This window comes from Triticum dicoccoides, chromosome 2B (assembly GCF_002162155.2).
Source record: "Triticum dicoccoides isolate Atlit2015 ecotype Zavitan chromosome 2B, WEW_v2.0, whole genome shotgun sequence".
In the NCBI taxonomy this organism is placed as follows: domain Eukaryota; kingdom Viridiplantae; phylum Streptophyta; class Magnoliopsida; order Poales; family Poaceae; genus Triticum; species Triticum dicoccoides.
Genome location: NC_041383.1, coordinates 88,534,708 through 88,558,115, shown reverse-complemented (window position 1 = coordinate 88,558,115; position 23,408 = coordinate 88,534,708). Strand labels below are relative to the sequence as shown.

General features: G+C 46.1%; 1 protein-coding gene across 7 annotated transcripts; it reads left to right on the top strand.

The window, feature by feature from the left end:
* Window positions 1-2,791: 2,791 nt before the first annotated feature.
* Window positions 2,792-12,710, top strand: LOC119362291 (kinesin-like protein KIN-10A). 7 transcript variants are annotated; one of them, XR_005173295.1, is made up of 9 exons: window positions 2,792-3,497; window positions 3,578-3,670; window positions 4,701-4,905; window positions 6,319-6,771; window positions 7,944-8,048; window positions 8,734-8,889; window positions 9,077-9,192; window positions 9,759-11,445; window positions 12,486-12,710. XR_005173295.1 is itself a non-coding variant. In XM_037627489.1 (4 exons), the coding sequence occupies exons 2-4, from the start codon at window positions 9,152-9,154 to the stop codon at window positions 12,589-12,591; spliced, it is 378 nt and encodes a 125-aa protein (XP_037483386.1). In that variant the 5' UTR covers window positions 8,055-8,823; window positions 9,077-9,151; the 3' UTR covers window positions 12,592-12,710. The 7 variants fall into 7 exon arrangements, 3 of the variants coding, with proteins under 3 accessions (XP_037483386.1, XP_037483387.1, XP_037483385.1); XR_005173297.1 differs by having other exon boundaries at window positions 2,809-3,497; window positions 8,734-8,823; window positions 9,085-9,192; window positions 9,759-9,989; XR_005173296.1 differs by having other exon boundaries at window positions 2,809-3,497; window positions 8,734-8,823; window positions 9,759-9,989.
* The last annotated feature ends 10,698 nt before the right edge of the window (window positions 12,711-23,408 follow it).

Here is a 23,408-nt window from a genome sequence, read left to right as displayed (position 1 = left end):
CGGCCACGACCACGGGCGGCGGGGCGAGTAGGCCGAGGCCATGACCACGGGCCGCGGGGCGCGGGCGCGGCCACAGGTGGCGGGGCGCAGGGGCGGCCGTGGCCACCGCCACGGCGGCGACGGGGCGAGCAGGCCGCGGCCACGGGTGGCGGGGCGCGGTCGCGGCTACGACCACGGGCGACGGGGCGAGCAGGCCGTGGCCACGACGGCGGCGAGGCGAGCAGGGGAGGAGCGCGGCCACGGCCACAGCGGCGAGCAGGCCACGCGCGGCGGCGCGTGGCCATGACCATGGCGGCAAGCATGCCACGGGCGGCGAGCTGGATACAGGCGCGTGTGATTAATTTTGGGCGTCTACTGAAGATGTAGCTTGATGGTATATTTTTAGGCGTCTGCCGAAGATGTTCGGTTATCCGGGGCGTTAAAAAGCTATTTTGGCGCTGTAATAATTTTTAGGGCGCGGCTTCATAAGGCGTTTGTTGGAGATGCTCTACCAGGCAAATCCCCCTTCTCCTTTCTCGCTCAATCCCCAAATCAAATTGCTGCCTCCACCCTAATCCTAACCCTAGCCGCTGCCTCCACCATCGATCCGATCCCCAAATCGGGAAATACACTTTGGAACCTGCATGTATATACACCCTATATGGGATTTTTTTATTATTATTTTAATAAAAAATAAAAATAGGTAAGAACTATTTTGACAAAACACTTGACTTACTTTTGCACTAGTAAAAAAATCTGGATGAAAAAGAAAACAAAAGTTGACTTCACAGCAAAAAAGACAAAATTTATTTGCTATTATAGGTCACTATTCACACTATTTTAGCCAAAAAATTGTCTTTTTTGAAAAGAAGTCAAAGGGATATTTTTTTTGTGGATTTATTTTCTCACGAGTACAATAGAAGGTCAAGTTTATTTCAAAAATATTTTCAGGAATTTTCGACTTTTGGTTGAATTACTAAAAATTTTTTGCATATAGGGTGTATATACACCCATAGACCAAAAGTTCCCTCCCTCCCCAAATCCCCCTTCTCCTTCCTCCCTCCACCAAACCCTAACCCCTAGCCGCCATGGCCCCCCCGATGGTTCTGCTCAAGCGCCATGTTGATTTCTCCCACGACGCGGCCGCAGTGCCAATCCCCTCCCCCTGCCCGTGGGGAGCAAGCAAGAAAGTGACGAGTGATGCAGTCATCGAGTACCTGCGCGCCCTCAAGGCCCGCGCAGTCGTCGCCTCTCCGCCGCAACTCTCCTCCCTCCGCATACTACCGCCGCCGAATTCCGCCCCGCTCCTAGGCCTGCGCTCGGGCCACATCTCCAGCGCGGACAAGAACCTGGTCGCCCTCTACGCCGGAGGGTACCACCCTGGCGCCGATACGATTGCGGAGATGGGAGCCTATCTCATCTACGACGCCAGGGATGGCTCCTTCTCCGTCATCCCCCCTATCCCCTCCGACGACGAGTATATGGCCACGGGGCACCAGTCGGCCGTCGTCATGTGCGACGCCACCGGGACCGGGGGTGGCTACCTTCTTGCCGAGCTCGTCTGGGTCATGCCAGGGTTCTCCCGAGCCGCCGTCTGGCTGTGGGTGGGAGTCGTCTGCCAAAGAATGGGTCTTGAAGCCCGGCTGCCTGCCCCTTCCACCCAACATCGCCATGGATTTCTCCATTCACTCATGCTTCTCTTATCGGGGCTCTACCTTCTGCTGGGTGGATCTCCACCAAGGCATGGTGCTCTGTGATCTGAACCAAGGCTGCAAGTTCAGCTTCATTGAGTTGCCCCAAGGACGTCCAAACTATGATGCCTCCCACTATCCAGGCGGCCTCTGCGCTGAGGAGTTCCTTTCCGTGGCCTCTGTTCGTGGCTCCATCAAGTTCCTTGCCTTCAATAAATTTGTTGAACGCAAGCCCGGCGAAGAATATGGATTGACCGTCTGGACTCTCTACCCTGACCACTCAGGGTGGAGCATAAGCTACCAATGCAGCGTCCGAGACATCTGGGCAAACACCAACTACCAGTCTGCTGGTTTGGGACAGCTTGCTCCGTCGTTCCCTGTCCTGAGTATCCATCAAGACGACGTCGTCTACCTAGTCGTAAACGATACCCGTGTGGTGGGGAAGGACCGTCGACTAGTGCACAAGGCCCAGTATTTGCTTCGTGTCGACATGGGGAATAACAACGATGTCCAGGTCTATCAACAGAAGACGACGCATATTTATTCCCAGCTCTTTGCAAGTGAGTTCAGTGCGCACCGACGACAGGATCACCCGGTACTACTACCACCACCAAGCATGGTTTCATTTGCATACTACTGTCATTTTATCTATGTATGTTCACTATCACTGAACATGCTTTCATTTGCAGGCGTGCTACTATAATTTTGCTTAGGTTTTATAAAATGATTAAAATTCCAATGCTTGCTTATCGCGTCCAGTTTGCTTCATACTTGCTAATAGAAATCAAGATATTTGGCCACCTCCTCATGTTGAACAGTAGATGTCTGATATAGATGCTCATCCGCAATCATGATTCTGTAATCAATTGTCACTACCTGAACATGCTTTCATTTGCAGGCGTGCTACTGTAATTTTGCTAAGATTTTATAAAATGATTAAAATTCCAATGCTTGTTTATTGCATCCAGTTTGCTTCATACTTTTGAATAGAAATCAAGATATTTGGTCACCTCCCCTTGTTCAACAGTAGATGTCTGATATTGATGCTTATCGGCAATCATGATTCTGGAATCAATTTTTACTACCAAATTACTCTGCCCCCTTGTCATGTCAGTACCAAACTTCTTGCACATCATGATGACACTCTTTTGCATGTTTTAAGGCTGTTTTTTCTTATCTTTTTTCTTGTCATATCAGTACCGAACTTCTTGCACATTATGATGACACTCTTTTGCATGTTTTAAGGCTGTTTTTTCTTATCTTTTTTCTTGTCATATCAGTACCGAACTTCTTGCAAACCATAGTGTTGTCATTAGCTTCACCCCTACACTTTAAGGCATTCAGTGAATATAGCAGCGTATGTGTAGTTTGTTTCTGAACTTCGAATTGGTGTGAGCCAAGTCCATTCAAAGATGCACATAGCAGATGAAGCATAATTTCAAACTAGAGCTGAGCACCGCCGGTTTCTTCCTTCTCTCTCCCGACTCCCCTCCCCCGCCTCAAACCAGCCGCCGCCTATGCCAGCGACCTCGTCGCCGTGCGCCGTTCTCCGCCCTCCCCCCACCGCCGCCGCTCCCAGCCTCTCCCCCTCTCCTCCTCCCACCCAATCTCCCTACCCGAGGCCCCAAATCGAGCAGCAGGTCAGGCCGCGGCCAGATCCACCACGGCCGCCGCGGTGCGTCCGGATCCGCGCCGTCGTGACGCGGCGGAAGTGCTCGACGGCGGCCACGTCTCCCTCGTCACTCGCGCTCCAGGAGAGGAGGAGGCGATGGCCACTGCTGCCGTTCTCGGGCGACCACGCGGCTCCTCTGCTCCGACCCTATCAAGGTGCTCTCCTCCCCCTTCTCTATCTCTCGATTCAATGCTGCTTTTGTTGCTCTATTCGTGAAGTTCCCTCTGTGCTGCAGGCCTGGAGGAGGTGCAGGAGATGCAAATCTTCGGCCCCAACAAGCTCCTGGAGGACAGCAAGTTTCTTTCCTGGGTCCAACGCAGACGCAGGGGTATGCACCACGACCTCCTCTGCTCTCTTCTCCTCCTTCCAGGTTCGGTTTGGGTGGAAGGGTGGCATAGGGGTGGTGGTTCTTGGTTTTAGTCGGTTTAAACCTGCTGCACATTTAGCTGCATTTTTTCTTTAGTTTCGTCAGTGAAATAAGAACATAAACGTGAGCCTGTTCACGTGCATGGAGTCATTTTCTGTTAAGTAGTTGTAGCTAGTCCGCCACTGCTGCACATTCGTGAGATGGCACGAAGTAGAAGCGAGTAATGCATTCTGCAACTCTGCTGTGGATGAGTTTGTTATCAGTCGGAGATGCTTTCGGCAGTAGGTACATATCTGCAGGACATATCCCGTGGGTGGCTTCTAAATGATTTTGAGTCACAGGTCTGCAGCCTATTGCAGTCCAAGCTGATTTGTTACAAATCACAGGGAGAAATAAGGTGTCTTAGTACGCCAATATAATGATTGTGTATTTTATTTAAGATAAGAGTAAGTTCAGTAATTTAATTTATCGCTCATTTCTCATATACTCCCTCCGTAAAGAAATACAAGAGCGTTTAGATCATTACTTTAGTGATCTAAACACTCTTATACTTTCTTTACAGAGGGAGTACTAGTATGATAGTACTGTTGTTTAGGCATTACTGCCTTCTGGTTCTGGTGAAGACATACTGGATAATTAATGAAGTGTTAAAAAGCATCATGATCTCCACCTATAGGAGGACACGTTGAAAAATAATTTACACACGACTACTTTATAATTCACATGTGGTTATGACATCGACATTGTGCTATATTTGGTAATTGTAGGTTGGGTTCCTTGGCTTTGTTTTCCAGGCTTGCTCATTCGTGGTTTAGTTATATACTGGCTCTAGTAATTATCCATGCTATTTCGAGTATCTTATCTATACTATTACTTGTATCTTCTCAGCTATTTGGTACATTTCCTATATCATTGTGAAGTGTCCAAAATATTCAGAACAGTTTATTACTTATCTCATGGTCACACTGTCGATTTGCCTTGCTGGTTGTAGGCAATGATGATTGATCCAGATGATGCAACGGTGTACTAAAATGGAGCGTTTACTCGCTTCTCATGGGCAAGGGAGGCAAGTAAGATGTTCGTGAAGCTCCATCTCGACTACAGGCCTGGAGGAGGTGTAGGAGATGCATATCTTTGGCCACCCCAACAAGCTCCTGGACAAGGAGGGCAGCAAGTTCCTGGGGTCCAACGCAGGGGTAAGCATCGCCACCTCGTCTCTTCTCCACAGAATCCTCCAAATTCCCCCCTATGATCTAAATAGCAAGCTGTGCTGATTTCAGTAATCAAGTTGAGGCATTGTCGATTTTATTCCAACTTGCCAATTCATATATATTCAAATAGTTGAAATAATTTTGTCTAGTATATTAAAAAATATGCTACTGTGAAATATAGCAGACCACACAAATCAATTGAAAAAAGCTATGAAATAGCTCAAGGACACGTTAATTTACATAATCTTGTGTCACGACAAGAACCAACAGATTAATATTGTAAATGTCAAGCATGCTGCTGCTCGCTTATCTGTTAGCTTATCTTTTATGGTAGATATAGTATTAGTTCTGCATTATGTGCAATGGCATCTGTGAAAGCCAAATGCATGTTGATCTCGCCCTGGAGTTGCCTCGCAAATTCCTGACATGTGGTATTTAATCACATGTAAGAATAGCAGATCCCACTTTTACTGAAGTTAGGTGTACATGTATAAATTCAAGCATAAGCAGTCTGTTCACAGGAATCAGTTGTTACAACTCACAAACCAAATGAAAGAAGATTTATTTCAAGTGAGAATAGCAGCAGTATAGACGTCAAAATCGTAGAGATGATAACGCAATCAAGAAATGCACTCATTTCCCTGCTATCTGTACTGCTGATTGCCGGCCTTCTGGACTCCTTCCCTCTTGCGATCACCATTGCTGTCGTAAAAGGATGTTTCCAAGCTAGTAAAATGCAGGATAGCACATAAGGAGAATGTAAGAAATTAGTAACCCATATTAGAGAAAGATGTTATACTCAATCTTCAATATGTAGCATAGATGTACCTAAAGCATTATAACACCTTGATTAGCAACTTGTGGAATTAGCTGATTATGCTTTGTACAATAACTAATTTTAATTCTTGATTCAGTGAAAATTTAATGCTCTTTGAATGATATCTTTGTGTGATATTTATGCATTGGCAAAGACCACATTGACGTGGAGCATTTTCAGGTTGTTTTGTGTGTTCTGCATCTTGCATTTATGTGAACCCAATAGTATATCCAGGGTCTCTAAATGCTAGAGTTCTCTGTTGTCTTTATCATACTTAAGTTTTTGGCCTGGTTGGGTCCATTAGTATTTGCTTATCAACCCCTTTGGATTGATGAACATTCAAAAGATCAATTTGGTCTGGAATTTCCTGCGTGGAAGCAAAATCATATGGTCACATTCATGTATTTTCTGATATTTCAATTTAATGGGCATGATAAGAACTCGCAGAAAGCAGGAGCAAGGCATTCGCGGATTGTCTAGGAATTCAGTCTTTGGGCTGTTTATAAGGAGTACCCATTTTATTATCTTGTAATGCTTCCTGCTTTCTTAAACATTCTCACATATTCTGCAACTACTTTCAGGTGCTGAATACGCAGCGAAGGATCTTGATCTGCTGGTTTAGAATAAAACCATAGACCAACTCGGAACGACAAGGAAAATCACAATCCATCAGTCTACAACCCGCCTCATAGCAGACGCTACTAGCAAAAACGGGATCCAGGCGAGGGTTCCACAACGAAAGAAGCAACTCTCTTAATTTGATTCCGTATATGATTCTGAGAAGTTGGCAGAGAGAATTGCAAAGCTTTCTGGTGACGTGTCTGTCATCAAGGTTGGAGCGACAACCGAGACAGAGCTTGAGGACTGGCAGCTGCGGATCGAGGACGCGAAGAATGCCACTTTTGCAGCCATTGAGGAGGTCATTGTTCCCGGTGGTGGCATGATGTATGTACACCTGTCTACCTATGTCCCTGGTGATCCAAGAAACAATCGAAGACTATGATGGGCGCCTCGGTGCCGGCATCATTCAGAAGGTAACTTGCTTAGATATCAGTGTGTTAAATGGGTTGAACTGCATCGATCTCTTCAATGGAAGCCAGTTGGTAGAAAGTTCATTTGCCATAGAACTAGCCTGATAATGGTATCTTGCATGTATGCTTACCTATACTGTTATCTATTCAGTACGTAAAATGGGCAGTGTTCTTGCTAATTAGACAAATTTATTTATTTTGACATCTCCCGTTGCCAACATTGAACTACCTAGATGCTAATATCTTCCCTGCATGGCCTTCTATTCTACTTGTAGATTGATTTCTTAATTTTCCTAATACAGTGTATCTGTTACAGTGCATCGTAGGTCATCCATAATTTGCACATGTAGTCTGGCAGAAGACCAAAAAAAATAAAAAGCTGTAGGATATGGTTCTATTTATAGGGGGCAAGATAAAAAAAGGTCATTTTGGAACTGAGCTTCGTCAACACTGATCCCTTATAGATTTTCAAGCCAATTATCATGGCTATGTAATTTTTGATCTGTTCTCAGCCACAATTTTATTCGAGATATAAGAAAGTGTGTAGAAAGTTCATACCTAAAAGACATAGCCTGGATGAGTGTCGCCAGCAATCTAGCTGGACATAAACAGCCATAGTATCATTTTTAAGTCAGCCGTTCATGCCTACAAGGTTTTTGTTTTTCTTGCCGCATGTAAGCACCCTGGGACAGGTGTCTAGTCCATGGACCACACTTTTTTATGCTTAAGAGACAAAAAGTAAGATCACTGGTTTACTTTTTACCTTCGATTAATAGGTAATCATTATATTTGTGCTTTTGATGGAAGTAATAGCAGTGCCATTGCAACTAAATGTTTCATATCGACTCCCTTTGTAAACTAATATAAGACGCTTTAAGAGTTTACAGAGGGAGTACTTAAAAATGATTTTGGCCACAAAAATCTGGTTAAATGTTTCCAAAATTGGATCCCTTATGCGGACCAACATTATTCTCTCTATTATTCTAAAATAGCATTTTACTCATATCAGTTCAATTGAGTGTTTGAGATATTGATACTGGCCTGGTGCTACATTAGAGGGAACTATCTGGATTTGAACTTCTTCTAGCTTGGTGGTCGGCTGTAACGCAACCTTGATTTCGTGCACTGCGCTGTTGTTCTAGTCTGATTTGCCATGATGTGCTTTCCTCACACAGGTACCATGATGATTCCATCGTTGATGGTGGCCATGTAGATTGCCTGATAAGGTTCTACCCAACTAGATGACTAATGTGGCGCCGAGATAAAATGGTGACTCTAAGGTTGAGATGAAACCTACTGTAACTGATATTGCTCACTGTTGTTGCCTTCAGTTGTTTGTGTCATTAGAGTTGAAACAGTTACCATTTGAGCCATAACCAACCTAAAACAAGTGGTTATCTGGTACTTCAATTGTTATTAGGAGTTGTCACTATGCTTTCCAGTAAATTGTTGATCTTGTGTATGTGTGCTGGTATATTAGGTGGCTAATCTGAAGTTACAAATTTAAAACTGGTGATTCTAAGTGTCAAGAAATCTCACTGTAAGTAATATTTCTCGTGGTTATGGCCTGGGAATTGCGAGTGCTGTTTGTAATAGTTTAGATGACAAATTTGAAGTGCCGAGTTAGAAATTATGATTCAGGCATGAGGGCGATCCAACTGTAACTCATATTGCTCATTGTTGCTGCCCTAAGTTGTGTGTGTCATCACAGGTGAAACAATTACTACTTGAACTGTGACCAAGCTAAACAAGTAGCTATCAGGTACTTAAATGTTTTGTCTTGTTATCTAGGGATGGCCAGATAGTTTCATAGAAGGCTCCATATCACAGTAAGCACATGAATTTTCAGAAGCAGAAATAAAGTGACAAAAGATGTCAGTACTACTTTGCTATGTGGCAATGATCAATGTGCTAGTTGATGTGATTCATCCATTCTGTTTATAAGTTTCTTAATACATTGTGCAGGTGACTCTAGAAGTAATGCGGAAGCAATCCGAAAGTGCAACTTACATATGTGGAAATGAAATTGGAAAGACATCGAGGGAAGTTGCAAAAGTAATGAAGCGGCGTACTGTCAAGAGCACTCTCTGTAATGAGAGAAGTTTGCGAAGTCATTGCATGGTACTCCTCCGTTCGGAATTACTTGTCTCGAAAATGGATGTATGTAGAACTAAAATACATCTAGATACATCCATTTCTGCGACAAGTAATTCCGAACGGAGGGAGTAGGTTGCAATGAGCAGTTAGCGCTTGTCATCTTGATTCTATTGAAAGGGCCAACTGTGTATGATCTTATGCTTTTTGTCAGTTCTGTAGATAATCTTGAATGTGTCGTCGATGGGAGGAAGGTTGATGCTGGTGGATATGGCTGGCTCTGGGAACAATGAAGCTGCAGGTCAAACTGGATTCGACGCCAAGATGCAGGTTGTTACCAATCCTTATAATTTTCGTATAACGCAGTTTATTTCAGTTGCCCCTTTGAAAAATGCTGCATGTAACTATTCAATTCATGTTTAAGTGCGTCAAACATATTTTCAACAACCAGTGATGTGCAACTTGCAATGCAACTATATTAGAACAGAAACCATATCAACGACAGCAGCAGTAAGCACAAAGGATTGTTTTTGGCATTCTGCAAAGAAACTCATCACTGGATTACAGATACCACTATGTTATTATTATTAAGAGGGGAAGCATTCCATTGCATCCCAGTACAGGACAGCAGCAACCCTCACTTAGGTAGGAACAACTTATATTATACCATGAGATCCACAAATTGACCTTTGCACTTTTTTGATAGTTGACTGAAAAATGCACACCTTCATCTTTCTATTTAAATAAATATTGCATTTTTTATGTTTTTGGGAACATGTCAAGTCTTGCATTTTTCTTCAACTTGTGACCCCTTAGATTTGATCTTGTCTTGATGTTTGGATTCTGTTGTGGTTTGGCACTTTTGCTGGTGATATGACTCCATCATTGTGTTGCAGACCGGAGCAGAAGTGGAAGCGGAAGCGGAAGCTGATTGCCGCCGAGTGCAGGTGGCTGACCTGGTGGTGCTCACCAACGCCTACAACTACTACTGGCTCCCAAGAGCGTAGCCACATATACGCTCCTACTGCCAACCCTACTGGTTGCCTCCTCTTCGGCCACTACTTCGACTTCCCCCGCATCGTGATGATGGCTCCACGGCGGTGGTTGGCGCCTCTTCCTCGGTTCTGGTTAGTTCCTGGTCTCCGCCCTCTCTCCCTTGTGCCTTTAGATTGTCTAGCCATCGAGCTATGGCTGATTGTCTGGTGCTGACTATCGAGCCAATGACTGTGGGATCAGTTATGTGTTCATGTTGTCTGTGGTGTCGGTCTTCCGGACAACACAATCTTGTGATTGTGATGATTTTGTTTATGAAACTGCCCATGTGCCGATTAGGCCCTTGTGCTGTTGTATGCTATTTGTTGGGGTTTGATTTTTATTTAGGATCTTGGTGTGTTACTGTCTAGGGTGTAGAACTTGATATTAAAGGAACAAGTCCGTTGCTGCACTTTTCTGCACTAGATAGGAATTGCGGCTTGCCGCACCCGGCAGCTATGCTGCCGGGTATATTTATGTTCAATCTATTTACACAACTGCCGAAGCACTTCAAGTATAAAAAATGGCAAACACAATAAAGTAAATATAGTGGTACTCCTTCAGAGAAGAGTTCGAAATAGATAATATAACATCAAAAAAAGTCACGGAACACAATCGTTCAAACCCAGCATCCAATTCACTCATTTCAAAGCTTAAATAAAAGACCGGATGGGATAGTCCATAGTTGTACAGATCCAGCGTGAGTAAATCCTCGTCAGATCCAACATTTGATTGATAAACAAAATAAAGAGGGCCTAGTAGTGATAGCACAGAGGCAGCATAGATATTTGAGGCATAAACAGAGGCAAAACTCCTTCAACACGGTAATGTGTGCTCGCCTTTGAGCAACGTCATCCCCGTCTATGTATCCTGAATGTTGGGGATGATAAAGCAGTTACATGTTGACATTCAAAGGCATATACATAGGTGATAAATAAGCTTTCTTGAGCACAATATTTATATGTATCAAATACTCTATCCGTCCGGGAAAACTTGTCCTCAGCTTAGTTCATTTATAATTTTGCAAATAAACCCTTATCCTTTTAATTCTCTTGCTAATCAACCCGTCTTCCACCCCCGTCGCCCGCGGGCACTGCGTGCCCCAGCCACCGTCTCCCCTGTCGCCGCGGGGCACCGCGCGCCCCAGCCGTCGTAGAGCTCAGCTTGCACCGCAGCTGCCAACTTGCACCCCTGCTTACCTGCGCACACGGAGGCGAGCTTCCCCCCGCCCACCTGCTCCTCTGCGGTGACACCTCGACGGACTGCAGCTGCACGGCTGACGGGCAGAACCTCCTTGTCGTCCTCCTCGAGTCACCAGCACCGCCGCCCACCTGCGCAGCTGCCACAGAGGTGACCACCACCGCTCGCAGGGCCTGCGCCGTCCGCTTCGGCCGTCGGCACGTTGTCTTTCGCCACTCCGGCCTCTTCTGTTGTTTCCGTCTTCCTCCGCCTCTGTTGCTTCTGCTAGTGGTGGTGCAGCTCCCGATCTTCGTCCAGGTGGCCCCAATCTTCTTATTCGTCCAGGTGACCCCGGCTCTGCTGCTGTTGAAGGTACCAGCGCCCCTCCCAGAAATTGCTGTCATATGGACAAATTGATGTGAGATTGTTTGGATAACATCATTGTAGATCAGATTGATGTGAAATTGATTTGAATTAGATCACCAGTGGATCATCCAGTTGGATTAATTGGATGTTTGTTCTGTAATTTGATGAGCGCCTAAACTGAATTGTATATCTTGTATAGTGACTGTAATTTGGAGTAGTGGCTGTAATTTGGATTAATTGGAGTAACCTGGATTAATTGGAGTAACCAAATGTTCAGTCTAAGCTAAGAATTAATGGACTGGGTTGACTAACTAAACTTGAAAACTGCATTAGATACGATTCAGTATGTTTCAGAACTTCAGATTCAGTAAATAAAAATGGAGTATAGCATTGGTTACATCCTCATCTTCTTGCATCTTGATTCAGTAAGCTTCAGAACTTTAGATTGGTTCTTGTTAGCTTGGTTGCAGCTCCATTTTGCCCTGCTCCTACTGTTAGTTCAGTAAGTTTCAGTAAGAATGGAGTATATTTTCCTGGTTGAACCAAGTTCAGACAAAACAGGACAAATTGCATTCAGTAAAGCAAAGTTTTGAATAATTTTTTGTCAAACAAGAGGACACATCTATCACCACGTGCTCTTGGCTGAACCAAGGTCACCACAGGGTGTGATTGGAATACAAGAAAAGAAAAGTGTGTCTATGGATGACACATCACACAGAATGGTAACCTACGGGCCATTAGTTACATATATGCACCTTCAAGCGGCACATAAATCAAAGAAGAAACTATCTGGTTCCAGTTTACAATTTTTTAGTACTGTAAATGTATTATCTAGGAGTAGAATTTTTTTTTCATTTTTGGAAAAAAAGGTCAACCTGACCAGTCACTACTTCGCAGATTAGAACAAGCAAAAAGAAGGAGGCATGACAGTTTTAATCAAGAACCAAATCTTAGACCATTGATAACAAAACAAATTACTTGAAGAAAAAATAAGAATATGAGAAAATTATTTCTGTTAATAGCCTCTTCAACTTTGATGCTTGCAGCCTACAACATCTGAACCGTACAGTGCCAGCTAGCTCAAACAAGATGCAAATCAACATATTGTGGACTATATTTCTACAGTTGTATGGAACAAGGGAGCTGGGATGATTATGCATGTACTAATTCAGTCACTGATCATGTACTGATTGCCAATAAATGTATTACTGGCAATAATTTGATGCCAACCTACATGAGTTACCAATTTTCTACTGATTAAGTTGGAATTATTTGATGCCAGTATGCACAGCAAAGCAGACATCTAAATCACTTCACAACATCCACAATTATCCCCAAAGATTAACAATGCCTACACCATTATAACTGAATTTTCAGTTTGGACAGTTTTTGTCAAACTAACAGTGTAAACTGAATTTTTGACAACTCTGTTGTAGCAAATGTGAAGTCCCATATGAGTTACGAAAGGAAAGTGAGCTTTGGGTATAATCGTGTATAGACGCGAAGCAATCCGGCAAGGCAAACCAAAACTCATGGAAGAAATCAAAACAGAGGATGTACCCACCTTGCGAGTGGAAGAATCAATCACACCAGATCCAATCCCTTGCAAGCCGAAGACGAGGACGACGCGGCAACCTGAGACCAAGGGCCAACCTTAACCCTAATCAAAATGTATTTCACAAAACCAAGCAGAAAATCAAGAGCCCAACTGATGGGCAACCATTTCTCATTTTTGAGACTTCACAACAGTTGGCCACATCGTTAATTCATAAAACGGAAGAAATCTCCTTAACATTTTAGTTCATGACATAATAGAACTACCAGCAAGTTATTGACACTTGACTAATGACTGCACCTTAGAGATATATGATTCCATCATTATATTAACAAATAAAATTGAACTCCCTACATGTTATCTGGTTGAGCTAAGCCTAGAACATGAACACCATGACATTAACAAATAAAATAAAGTTCCTGAATAAAATCTGACTAAGCTAAGCTTTGAACATGAATGCTTCACCAATTTTAATCTGAAATAAGAAGAAAAAACTGAGAATCAATATATATTTTAAACATAGAAACTTAAAGTTAACTAAGTTTTAACAGATTGGATATTATAAAAGCTTGTACTGTTGATTTGGAACAATTAGCCAAATTAAATTGAAGGAGTCAACTTTCTCTATAAAGTTTCCATATTGGACTGCTTTGCTAATGCCCCAGTCTTGTCGAATTTAGACACGAGCAAGTCTAGTGCAGTTGGAGAAACTGAATAAGAAGAGCATTGCGCAGCTGTGACGCATCAATTTTACCACTTCGGTCACGGTCAAACCTCTCAAATATAGACTGCACAAAAACAACAGGAAATGGACATGCAATAGATGTGTACATGAGCTGAAAACAACATCGAAGACTATAAGAGTATATAAAACCTGTAACTGGCAGCCACAAAAAATTTGTCTTTTCTGCCGAACAGACCAGTTCGCTCTCACCAGTTTGCACTCAATGATTCAGATGTGGTTGCCGACGAGCTGCAAACTTGTACCAAGAAAAATGATCATAGTTGCTAGCAGATTCTATGATACCTCGACAAATATTAGCTCTGTATGAAAAAATTAAGGGGGGCATAACAGAGCTAAATTTCTATATCCAGATATTAAAAAGAAACATACAACAATAATTGACTGTAACTCATTTTTTATAATTGCTTTAAGGAATTGCAACTTTCGCGCACACAAATTGAGAAGAACATAAGATGGTGTCTGGATGATGGACATAAAAACAAGTTTAAAAGCTAACAATGCTAAGGTACCAGATACATGAACTTTGCTCTAACAAACGTTTTGAAAAACACCTAGTAAGTGTGAACGTAAGCAAAGAACACTCCTATCAAAATAGTGTACCAAAATTTGCAATTAATCAAATGTGTTCAAGCAACCAAAGGGCGATTTTAATTGTATAAACATGGTGTCAAGACTCACTGGAGGGAACATGTGGCGTCAATCGAGGTGAAGAAACAAACATCACCAATTCAGTTAGCATGAGCCGTAAGTGTAGAGCACTCATCTTGGCTGTTAGAAACAACAAAATAGAGAGGTTAACTATAAGTAGAGGAAACAATTCTGTAGCATAAGAACCTACTTTCTTTGAGATTCCAAATCTGTTTTTTTGTGGCAATACAATTCTAAGGCCGTAAATAAAAAAATATTATACTATTGTCTGGTCAGTGTAAGATCTATGTTGAATAGGTTGAAGTTCTGTCCGTACTACAAATCTCCACTTTTTGGGAAGCAGCAAACTTGGAATCACCAATGAAGATTCAAACAGGAAGACAACTGCATATTTGACTTTCATAAAAGCACTTCCGTATTTTGACCATTCATATATATCAAGTATATACACCATCGACTCAATTTCAGTCTTCTTTAATCTCTAACTGAAGCAAATGACAGAAGCTTAAGCTTAAGCATCTACACACACAGAAAATGCAAAACAAATCTCACATAAAACGGGCCCAAGTCAGATATGTTTCTGATAGGAAACAATAACCATAGGTAAATACATGCATTATTCTCCTGTCAGAAGGTACTTAGTTGTACTCCAAGTGGTACTGGGACATGAAACTAAGCCATTGAAATTTTCGAAATAGAATAGATGATAACACCAGTGTAGGCCATGAACAAAAATACAAAGAAGAACATAATCAAGCATAACCCACCTCCACCGAAGCAATGGTTGATCAACAGCAGGAACCTGAACCTCGTGATGCTAGACCATATATCTATGGTTACCCTTTTATTTCCCCTGTCTAACCAGAAGTAGTTATCTGGAAAAAATAGGGAGGCAAACTTCAACAAATCAGTTCTTAGTAATTATAGAATGCCCTGTATGAAAGGAAGTAAAATCAAGCATGTATGTGCTCTAACTTTCATAACTGCTAGTAAACCCAGTAACTAACTTTATATACCAGAGTGTACGATTCTCAAGTTTAGCTGGAGAGACAAAAACAGGGATAGAGAGCGTGCACCTGAAAACTGACGGAGTTTGCTTGGGCGTCCCTCTCAATGGCCAACCTAGAACATAATCATCAACCATGTGCGCCTCCCCCATGCACTCCGCAAGCATCTAAAAAATAGAATTGACATCAGCCATAAATCACAAGTTCTTGGCAAAGAAAATAGAACCCTACAAACAAGCCAGTGTTTTCAAATTAAGTTTGGCAACAGACACAACTTTAAATCATTAGTAAGCAAGTATCAAAAGGTCAATGGTAGAGACCGCAACCCCAGCGCTGAGCAACCATCCAAAGCAGCCCTACATAGCAGCAGCACCGGCGCAAGAACGGCGACGACGCGAGCGCAACAGGCAGCAAGCTCATAACAAAGGAGAGGACAACCACCCAAGGTGTGGAGGCGGCTCACCACTATTATGTGCAACAAACCTTAACTGGCCAACATCTAAAATAGTTGCCATATCGGCAAGGAAGGAACAACCAACACAAAGACACATTAGTTTGTCCATACACATGTAAATAAAACAAGCTGAGAAGGAATTAACAAGCTATAGAAGTACATGTAGCCATTCGGAGAAAACAACTGCCTAGCACATAGAACTAAAGATGCATGGTGTTAGATTAAGTATATATTAGATATACGTGTTGTAACACAACTTGTATTTGTACGGTTCCCTCTTATAAATATATGACAGCCGTACCCACCAAGGGTATCGAGCATTGTTCCAAACCCTAATACGTTTTAACATGGTATCAGAGGACGCGTTCGATCCGCGTCACGCTTCCGCCTCCTCTGCTGCCGTCGCGCCGCCTCTCTCCACTCTGGCAATGGAGTCGCCGTTCCTGGCGTCGCCTCCACTTGCCTGGGCCCGATCTACTGCGTCGGGATCACATCCTCCCGCGCCACATCGATCGCCCGCCATGTTGCCGCCGCCTCGGTCGCCTGCTGCGCCTCCGATCGCGGCCACCCCGATCCAGTCGCGGGGCACGCCTCCACCACCGGCCTCCTACGACGCCAATGGGCAGGCGGACTACGGTGGTCTTCCGGCCCCGGCCCCGTACCACGATGTGGCCAGGCCCTATGGCGTTCCCATCCAGGCGTCGTACGGCGGCCCGTACCCAGCGCCCTACCTCGCGCCGTCGGCTGCGTCGTATGCGCCGTATTCTGCTACAGCCCCGACGTCCTACGCTGCTGCCCAGCCGTACACCGCTCCTCCTGCGCTCCCGTATGGTGCGCACTCCTCGGCGGCTTACGGCCATCATCAACAACCATCGGCCGAGGCACTAGTCCCGTATAGGGCTGTTCTGCCGCCTGGTCCATCGCCTGATCCGCCGCTCTCCGCGCCGATGGCCGAACCAGGGCCGTTTCACTTCGCCCATCTGGTGACGGTGAAGCTTTCTGCTGATAACTATCTCCTGTGGCGCGCTCAAGTGTTGCCGCTGATGCGGAGCCACTACCTTGAAGGATATGTTGATGGCTCCCTGCCGTGCCCTCCGGCTATGGTTCTGGTGCCCTCGTCTCATGGTGGCTCTGTCATGGTCCCCAACCCTGCTCATCGTCGGTGGACTGCTCAAGATCAAGCCATCCTGGGTGCTATTCGGTCGTCGCTCACTCCATCCGTGGCTGGCATGGTTGTCTTTGCCGCCACGTCGAGGGATGCATGGACCACACTTGACTCCAGCTTCTCCTCACAGTCGCTCGCATGTTCGTCTGCTATACGCAATCAGCTGGGTGAGGTCAAGAAGAATGATCTCTCTGTCACTGCTTTCTTCAACAAAGTCAAAAGCTTGGCCGATACGCTGTCCTCCATTGGGAAGCCGCTCCGTGATGAGGAGTTTACTTCATTCATTCTTAATGGGCTGGACGAGGATTATGACTGTCTGGTTGAAAATGTCAACGGGCGTGACACGCCGATGCCACCCCGTGACCTCTACGCCCGCCTCCTTAACACGGAACAGCGGCTCGCTTCTCGTCGCTCTGTCGGAGTCTACACGGAGGGCCCTTCTGTGAATGCTGCTCTTCGCGGAGGTGCCCGTGGTGCCAAGAAGAAGCCACCGCCGCCCTCGAGCAACCAGCCTTGTCCGCCCGCTCCCGCTCCTCCAACGGCCGGTCGCAAGCGACTTCACTGCGAGGCGTGTGGTGGTGGTGTCAAGTGTCAGCTTTGCGGTATTGAGGGGCACTTGGCGTCTCGGTGCCATCGTCGGTTTAAACGTGATTTCCTTGGCATCGGGAACAATGGGAAGGGCAACGAGAAGCAAGTTGCTCTTGCCACACAGGAGCCCGGGTTCACTCCTTCATACTCTGTGGACCCTGCCTGGTACATGGACACAGGCGCCACGGACCACTTGACGAGCCAGCTTGACAAGTTGGCCACTCGACAGCCCTACACCGGCCATGATCAGGTTCGCACTGCCAATGGATCAGGTATGCCCATCTCACATATTGGTCAGGCATCTCTTCTTTCTCGTACCACTAAAACCTTCCGTCTCCTTGATGTCCTTCGTGTTCCTTCAGTCACACGTAGTTTACTCTTGGTTCCTAAATTAACTCTTGACAACAATGTGTTTGTTGAGTTTCATCCTTTTCATTTTTTTGTTAAGGATCGGGACACGAGGGACGTTCTTCTTAGTGGTCGAGCTCGCGACGGCTTATATGCGCTTGATGTGCCACAAGTGCCTGATGTGCCACGAGTATCTCAGGTGTTCAGTGGTGTGCGGGTGTCGTCGTCGCAGTGGCATTCCCGCCTTGGCCACCCTGCCACTCCCATTGTGCGCCATGTGCTTCATCGTCATCGTCTTCCTGTTGAGTCCAGTAATAAGGAGTTTCTAGTTTGTGATGCCTGTCAACAAGGCAAGAGTCATCAGTTGCCCTTTTCTGTATCAAGTCGTGTTGTCAAGGCTCTTCTTGAACTTGTGTTTTCCGATGTGTGGGGCTATGCCCAAACCTCTGTTAGTGGGCACAACTATTATGTCAGTTTCATAGATGCTTTCAGTCGCTTTACTTGGCTTTATCTTATTAAGCGCAAATCTGATGTGTTTCATGTTTTCATGCAATTCCAAGCACATGTTGAACGGTTACTCAAGCACAAAATTATTCATGTTCAGTCTGATTGGGGAGGTGAATACCGTAATCTTAGCACCTTCTTTCAGAAGCTTGGTATCTCACATCATGTGTCTTGTCCTCATACACATCAGCAGAATGGTGCAGCTGTGCGTAAGCACCGTCATATAGTTGAAACTGGGCTAACACTTCTTGCACATGCCTTTGTCCCGTTTCGGTTCTGGAGCGATGCCTTTGTTACTGCTTGTTTTTTGATAAACAGGATTCCCACACGACTTCTTCACATGAAGTCCCCTCTAGAAGTGTTGCTTCAGGAAACTCCAGATTACTCCTTTCTCAAAGTGTTCGGTTGTGCGTGTTGGCCACATCTTCGCCCGTACAATAAGCATAAACTTGAGTATCAGTCGAAAAAATGCGTGTTCCTCGGATACAGTCCTCTCCACAAAGGTTACAAATGTCTCCATGTTCCATCAAACCGTGTTTACATTTCCCGTGATGTTGTGTTTGATGAGACTGTCTTCCCTTTTTCCACGCTCACGTCGCCCACTGACACTCCTGTCGCCGAGTTGCACTCGTTTCCAGTATTGCCTGATCAGTTTGTAGATGCTGCATACTCTCCTTTGTTGTTGCCTAACCACGGTGCAGGTGCTGGACGAGGTGCCCGACTGGAGCTGCTTGATGATGATGGTGCGCCACCTACGCCAGCTGTTGCTACGCCGGCTGCACCCGCTGATACGACGGCCTCCGCCGACGTTGATCACACGTGCATGCCCCATGCATGTGGATCCGCTGGCATGCCCGCGTCGCCTGGGCTGGCTGCCCCGGTGGCCTCGACGCCTGGGCTTGCGGCCTCGCAGTCGCCTGGGTCAGCTGACCCCGCGGCTCGGTCCCCTGGGCCGGTGGCCTCACCGATCGAGGATGCATGCATGTCTCATGCACGTGGGCTCGCTGAAGCGCCCGTGTCGCCCGGTGCGCTCATGTCGCCCGGTGCACTTGTGTCGCCTGGTTCCTTATCGCCACCCACGCCTGGCCATTCTTTGTCGACAACTCCAGGCCAGGTGCTGCGCTTGACTGTGCCGCCAGACGCACTCGTTGACTCACCTGCAGGCGTGTCCTCTTTGCCACTCTTGGACAGTAGCTCTCCTGTGGTGACAGCTCCATCACCACCTCCGCCTGTCGTCCTGCGTCCTCATAGTCGCAGCAAGAGTGGCATCTTCCAACCGAAGAAGCGCACTGACGGGACTGTTGCGTGGCTTGCAGCATGCGTGGCGCATGCTAAGGCAGATCCTACGCCTGAACCACGACACTTTCAGGCAGCACTTCGCATTCCACATTGGCGTGTTGCTATGGAGCAGGAGATCCATGCTCTTCAGCAGAACAACACTTGGCGTCTGGTTTCACCTCCATCTGGTGTCAATATCATTGATTCTAAATGGGTATTTAAGGTGAAGAAACATGCTGATGGCTCCATTGAGAGGTATAAGGCACGCCTGGTTGCAAAGGGATTCAAACAACGGTATGGCATTGATTACGAAGACACGTTCAGTCCTGTTATTAAACCAACTACTATTCATGTTCTTCTTTCCTTGGCTGTTACTCGAGGATGGTCACTTCGACAGCTTGACGTTCAGAATGCTTTTCTCCATGGAGTTCTGGAAGAAGAGGTCTATATGCGTCAGCCGCCGGGGTTTGTTGATCCTGATCAGCCACATCATTTGTGTCATCTTGTCAAGGCTCTCTATGGGTTGAAGCAGGCCCCTCGTGCATGGCATGCACGTCTTGGAGCTGCTCTTCGCGCGCATGGTTTTGTGCCTTCTACAGTGGATACGTCTCTGTTTATTCTTCAGCGGCCTGAGGTGACTATGTACATTCTGGTCTACGTTGATGATATCATTCTTGTCAGTTCATCTGCTGTTGCTACGGACCGGCTTGTGTCGTCTCTTGGTGCTGAGTTTGCTATTAAGGATCTTGGGAGACTCCATTATTTCCTGGGTTTGGAGGTGCTTCATTCTGATGGTGGTCTGGCCCTTTCTCAGAGGAAGTACTCTCAGGATCTTCTACGTCGTGCTGGTATGTCGCAGTGCAAGGTTGCCACGACTCATATGTCTGCCACAGATAAGCTGACAACTCTTGATGGTGACTTGCTCTCTCCTGAGGATGCTACAGAGTATCGCAGTATTGTTGGTGGGCTGCAGTACTTGCTCGTTACTCGACCAGACATATCTTTTGCGGTCAACCGTGTGTGCCAGTACCTTCATGCACCTTGTGGACCTCACTGGTCTGCTGTTAAGCGCATCTTGCGCTATGTTCGTCACACCGGTTCATATGGTCTCTCGGCCTGCATCTTCTGGACTGATCTCAGCCTTTTCTGATGCCGATTGGGCTGGTTGTCCTGATGATCGGCGATCCACGGGGGGACATGCTGTGTTCTTTGGACCTAACTTGATCGCCTGGCAAGCTCGCAAGCAAGCTACAGTGTCCCGGAGTAGTACTGAAGCTGAGTACAAAGCAGTTGCTAATGCCACAGCTGAGATCATATGGGTGCAGTCATTACTTCGAGAGTTGAAGGTCTCTCCCACTCAGTCGTCTGGCCTTTGATGTGACAACATCGGTGCCACATATCTTTCATCTAATCCGGTGTTTCATGCCCGAACGAAGCACATCGAAGTTGACTATCATTTTGTCAGGGAACGCGTTGCAAAGAAGCTTCTTCAGATCAAGTTTGTTTCTTGTAAGGATCAGCTTGCTGATATCTTCACTAAACCTTTGCCCTTGCCTTCTTTTGAAGGATGTCGACGCAATCTTAACCTTCTGAGTATTTCAGGACATAGTTAAGATTGAGGGAGGGTGTTAGACTAAGTATATATTAGATATACGTGTTGTAACACAACTTGTATTTGTACGGTTCCCTCTTATAAATATATGACAGCCGTACCCACCAAGGGTATCGAGCATTGTTCCAAACCCTAATACGCTTTAACACATGGATGAGCAAAAAAAATTGAATCACCGGTGCGTACCTCCCAGACGACGACACCTCTCGAATCAGACAAACCTGTCTAGGAGGCGATGATGTTACAACCAACGGCGAGCAAGACCTGCAAAATAATAGATCGAGCCTACACATCAGCCCATGCTCAAAGAAGCCAGAACAACTGGGAGAAGGCATATTGAGGAAGAGGAAATGGAAACATATCGTCTGAGGAGAATGGATACGGCAGCGCCACCCTCTCCTCAACTGAGACTTCTCCACAAGCCGGATGGTGGGGTTACGACAGTAGGGAAGGAGAGGAAGGGAGCCAGGGAGGGGATGTGAGAAATTACCTTTGCCATGAGGAGCCACAGGTCGTCCTCATCACCTATCCCGCTCCGCCGCGGATCCGCGTCTCCGGCGCCGATGCCTAACCACTGCCCACCCTCGTTCCCATCTCCCATCCTCTTCTTTGCTGCAACATCAAATTAGAAGATCCTCGGGCAGATCAATCTCTTAACCCACTCTAACATCTCCCAAAGATTAATCTCAAACTACAGCCAAATTCCGAAGTGCTCATGCCCAAATTCCACAAAACATCTTAAGTACAGTAATACACATTGTAGCAAACCGACTGGACGACTTTAGTTTGAACAATGGACCAAACAATTCAGCAGTAACAACATACAACTACAGTAAAGCAGGGCATAATTCAGTTCTAATCTGCATGGCTGAAACTTCTCCAATTTTGGTCCTAATCTGTAGGTATACAACATGCATCAGTGACCACGGAGCATACGGCCACAGTGAAGCAGGGGTGTAATTCAGTTCAGGCCAGTCGCCAGGCAGAGCAAAGTGGGGAATAAACGCACGAACCTGTTGAGCAGCGAGGCGGACTTGGCCCAGAAGAAGAGGATGACGGCGAGGAGGAGGACGGCATTGGAGAGGACCGACGCGAGGCTGTACCCGGCGTGCTCGAAGAGGAACCACACGAGCATGGCGTCCCCCGCGAGGCGTTCCTCCGCCTCCAGAGGAGCGGGTCGGTGACTGGGGCGAGGAGCGGCGAGGCAGGGTCAGTCAGCCTCGCGGAGGGAGCGGGCGCAGCGCGCCGTCCTTGCCGCCGTCGCCCCTGGAGGGAGCGGGCGCGGGCGGAGCGGAGGGAGAGGAAGGAAGAGGACGCGGAGGCGAGATGACAGCGGTGTGGGGCTGGCCCTGGATGGGAGCGGGGCAAGGAGGCGCGGGCGGGGGGAAGAGTAGAGGAGGCGACGGCGGAGCGAGCGAGGGAGGAGGCGGCTGCAGGAGCGAGCGAGGGAGGAGGTGGCTAGGTCTGAGCGAGCGAGGGAGGAGGTGGCTAGGTCTCCGTCAAAGGAGCGTCCCCCTTTTATACCCCCACTACGCGAAATTACCGAAATGCCCTGGTGGGGGCACGATATTTACATTATGTTGCCATTGGAATTTTATCAGACGGCTCACGGTGATCTGGTAAATATCCGACGCCTCACGTGAGCCGAGCCCGAGATCCGACGGCGGGAATCGCATCAGGAAAACGATTGGACGGTCCAGAATCCAAACGCACGGGAGAGCTCCATTTTGGTCTGGACTCTAACAAGGGGATGCTATGACAGACACCCTGTATAGACGCCATTTGAAGAATTTTATGTTTACCTTGGTCTGCTTGTATGAAGTGTGAATGAGATTTGAGCAATCTGCTATTGGTTTTAGCAAATTTGCATTTATTTGCAATTTGGCAATGGTTTATAGATTTCGTTTACTTGATAGCAAATTGGCAATGTTTCAACTGCATTTTGTGACAAGTTTTTGGTATTTTGCAACTCACAGGTCCTTGCTGGTCTGTTATACATTCTAATGGATTACTTGATTGAATCATCAATATCATGCCCATTCAAAAGTATTGAGTGTATTAATAA

Excerpts from the sequence above, each read along its gene's own strand:
- LOC119362291 (XM_037627489.1), top strand. The coding sequence starts at position 9,152 with ATGAAGCTGCAGGTCAAACTGGATTCGACGCCAAGATGCAG. Across the intron at positions 9,193-9,758 it reads GATTCGACGCCAAGATGCAG|ACCGGAGCAGAAGTGGAAGC; the intron begins GTTGTTACCAAT and ends ATTGTGTTGCAG. Across the intron at positions 9,990-12,485 it reads GCGCCTCTTCCTCGGTTCTG|CCTACAACATCTGAACCGTA; the intron begins GTTAGTTCCTGG and ends TGATGCTTGCAG.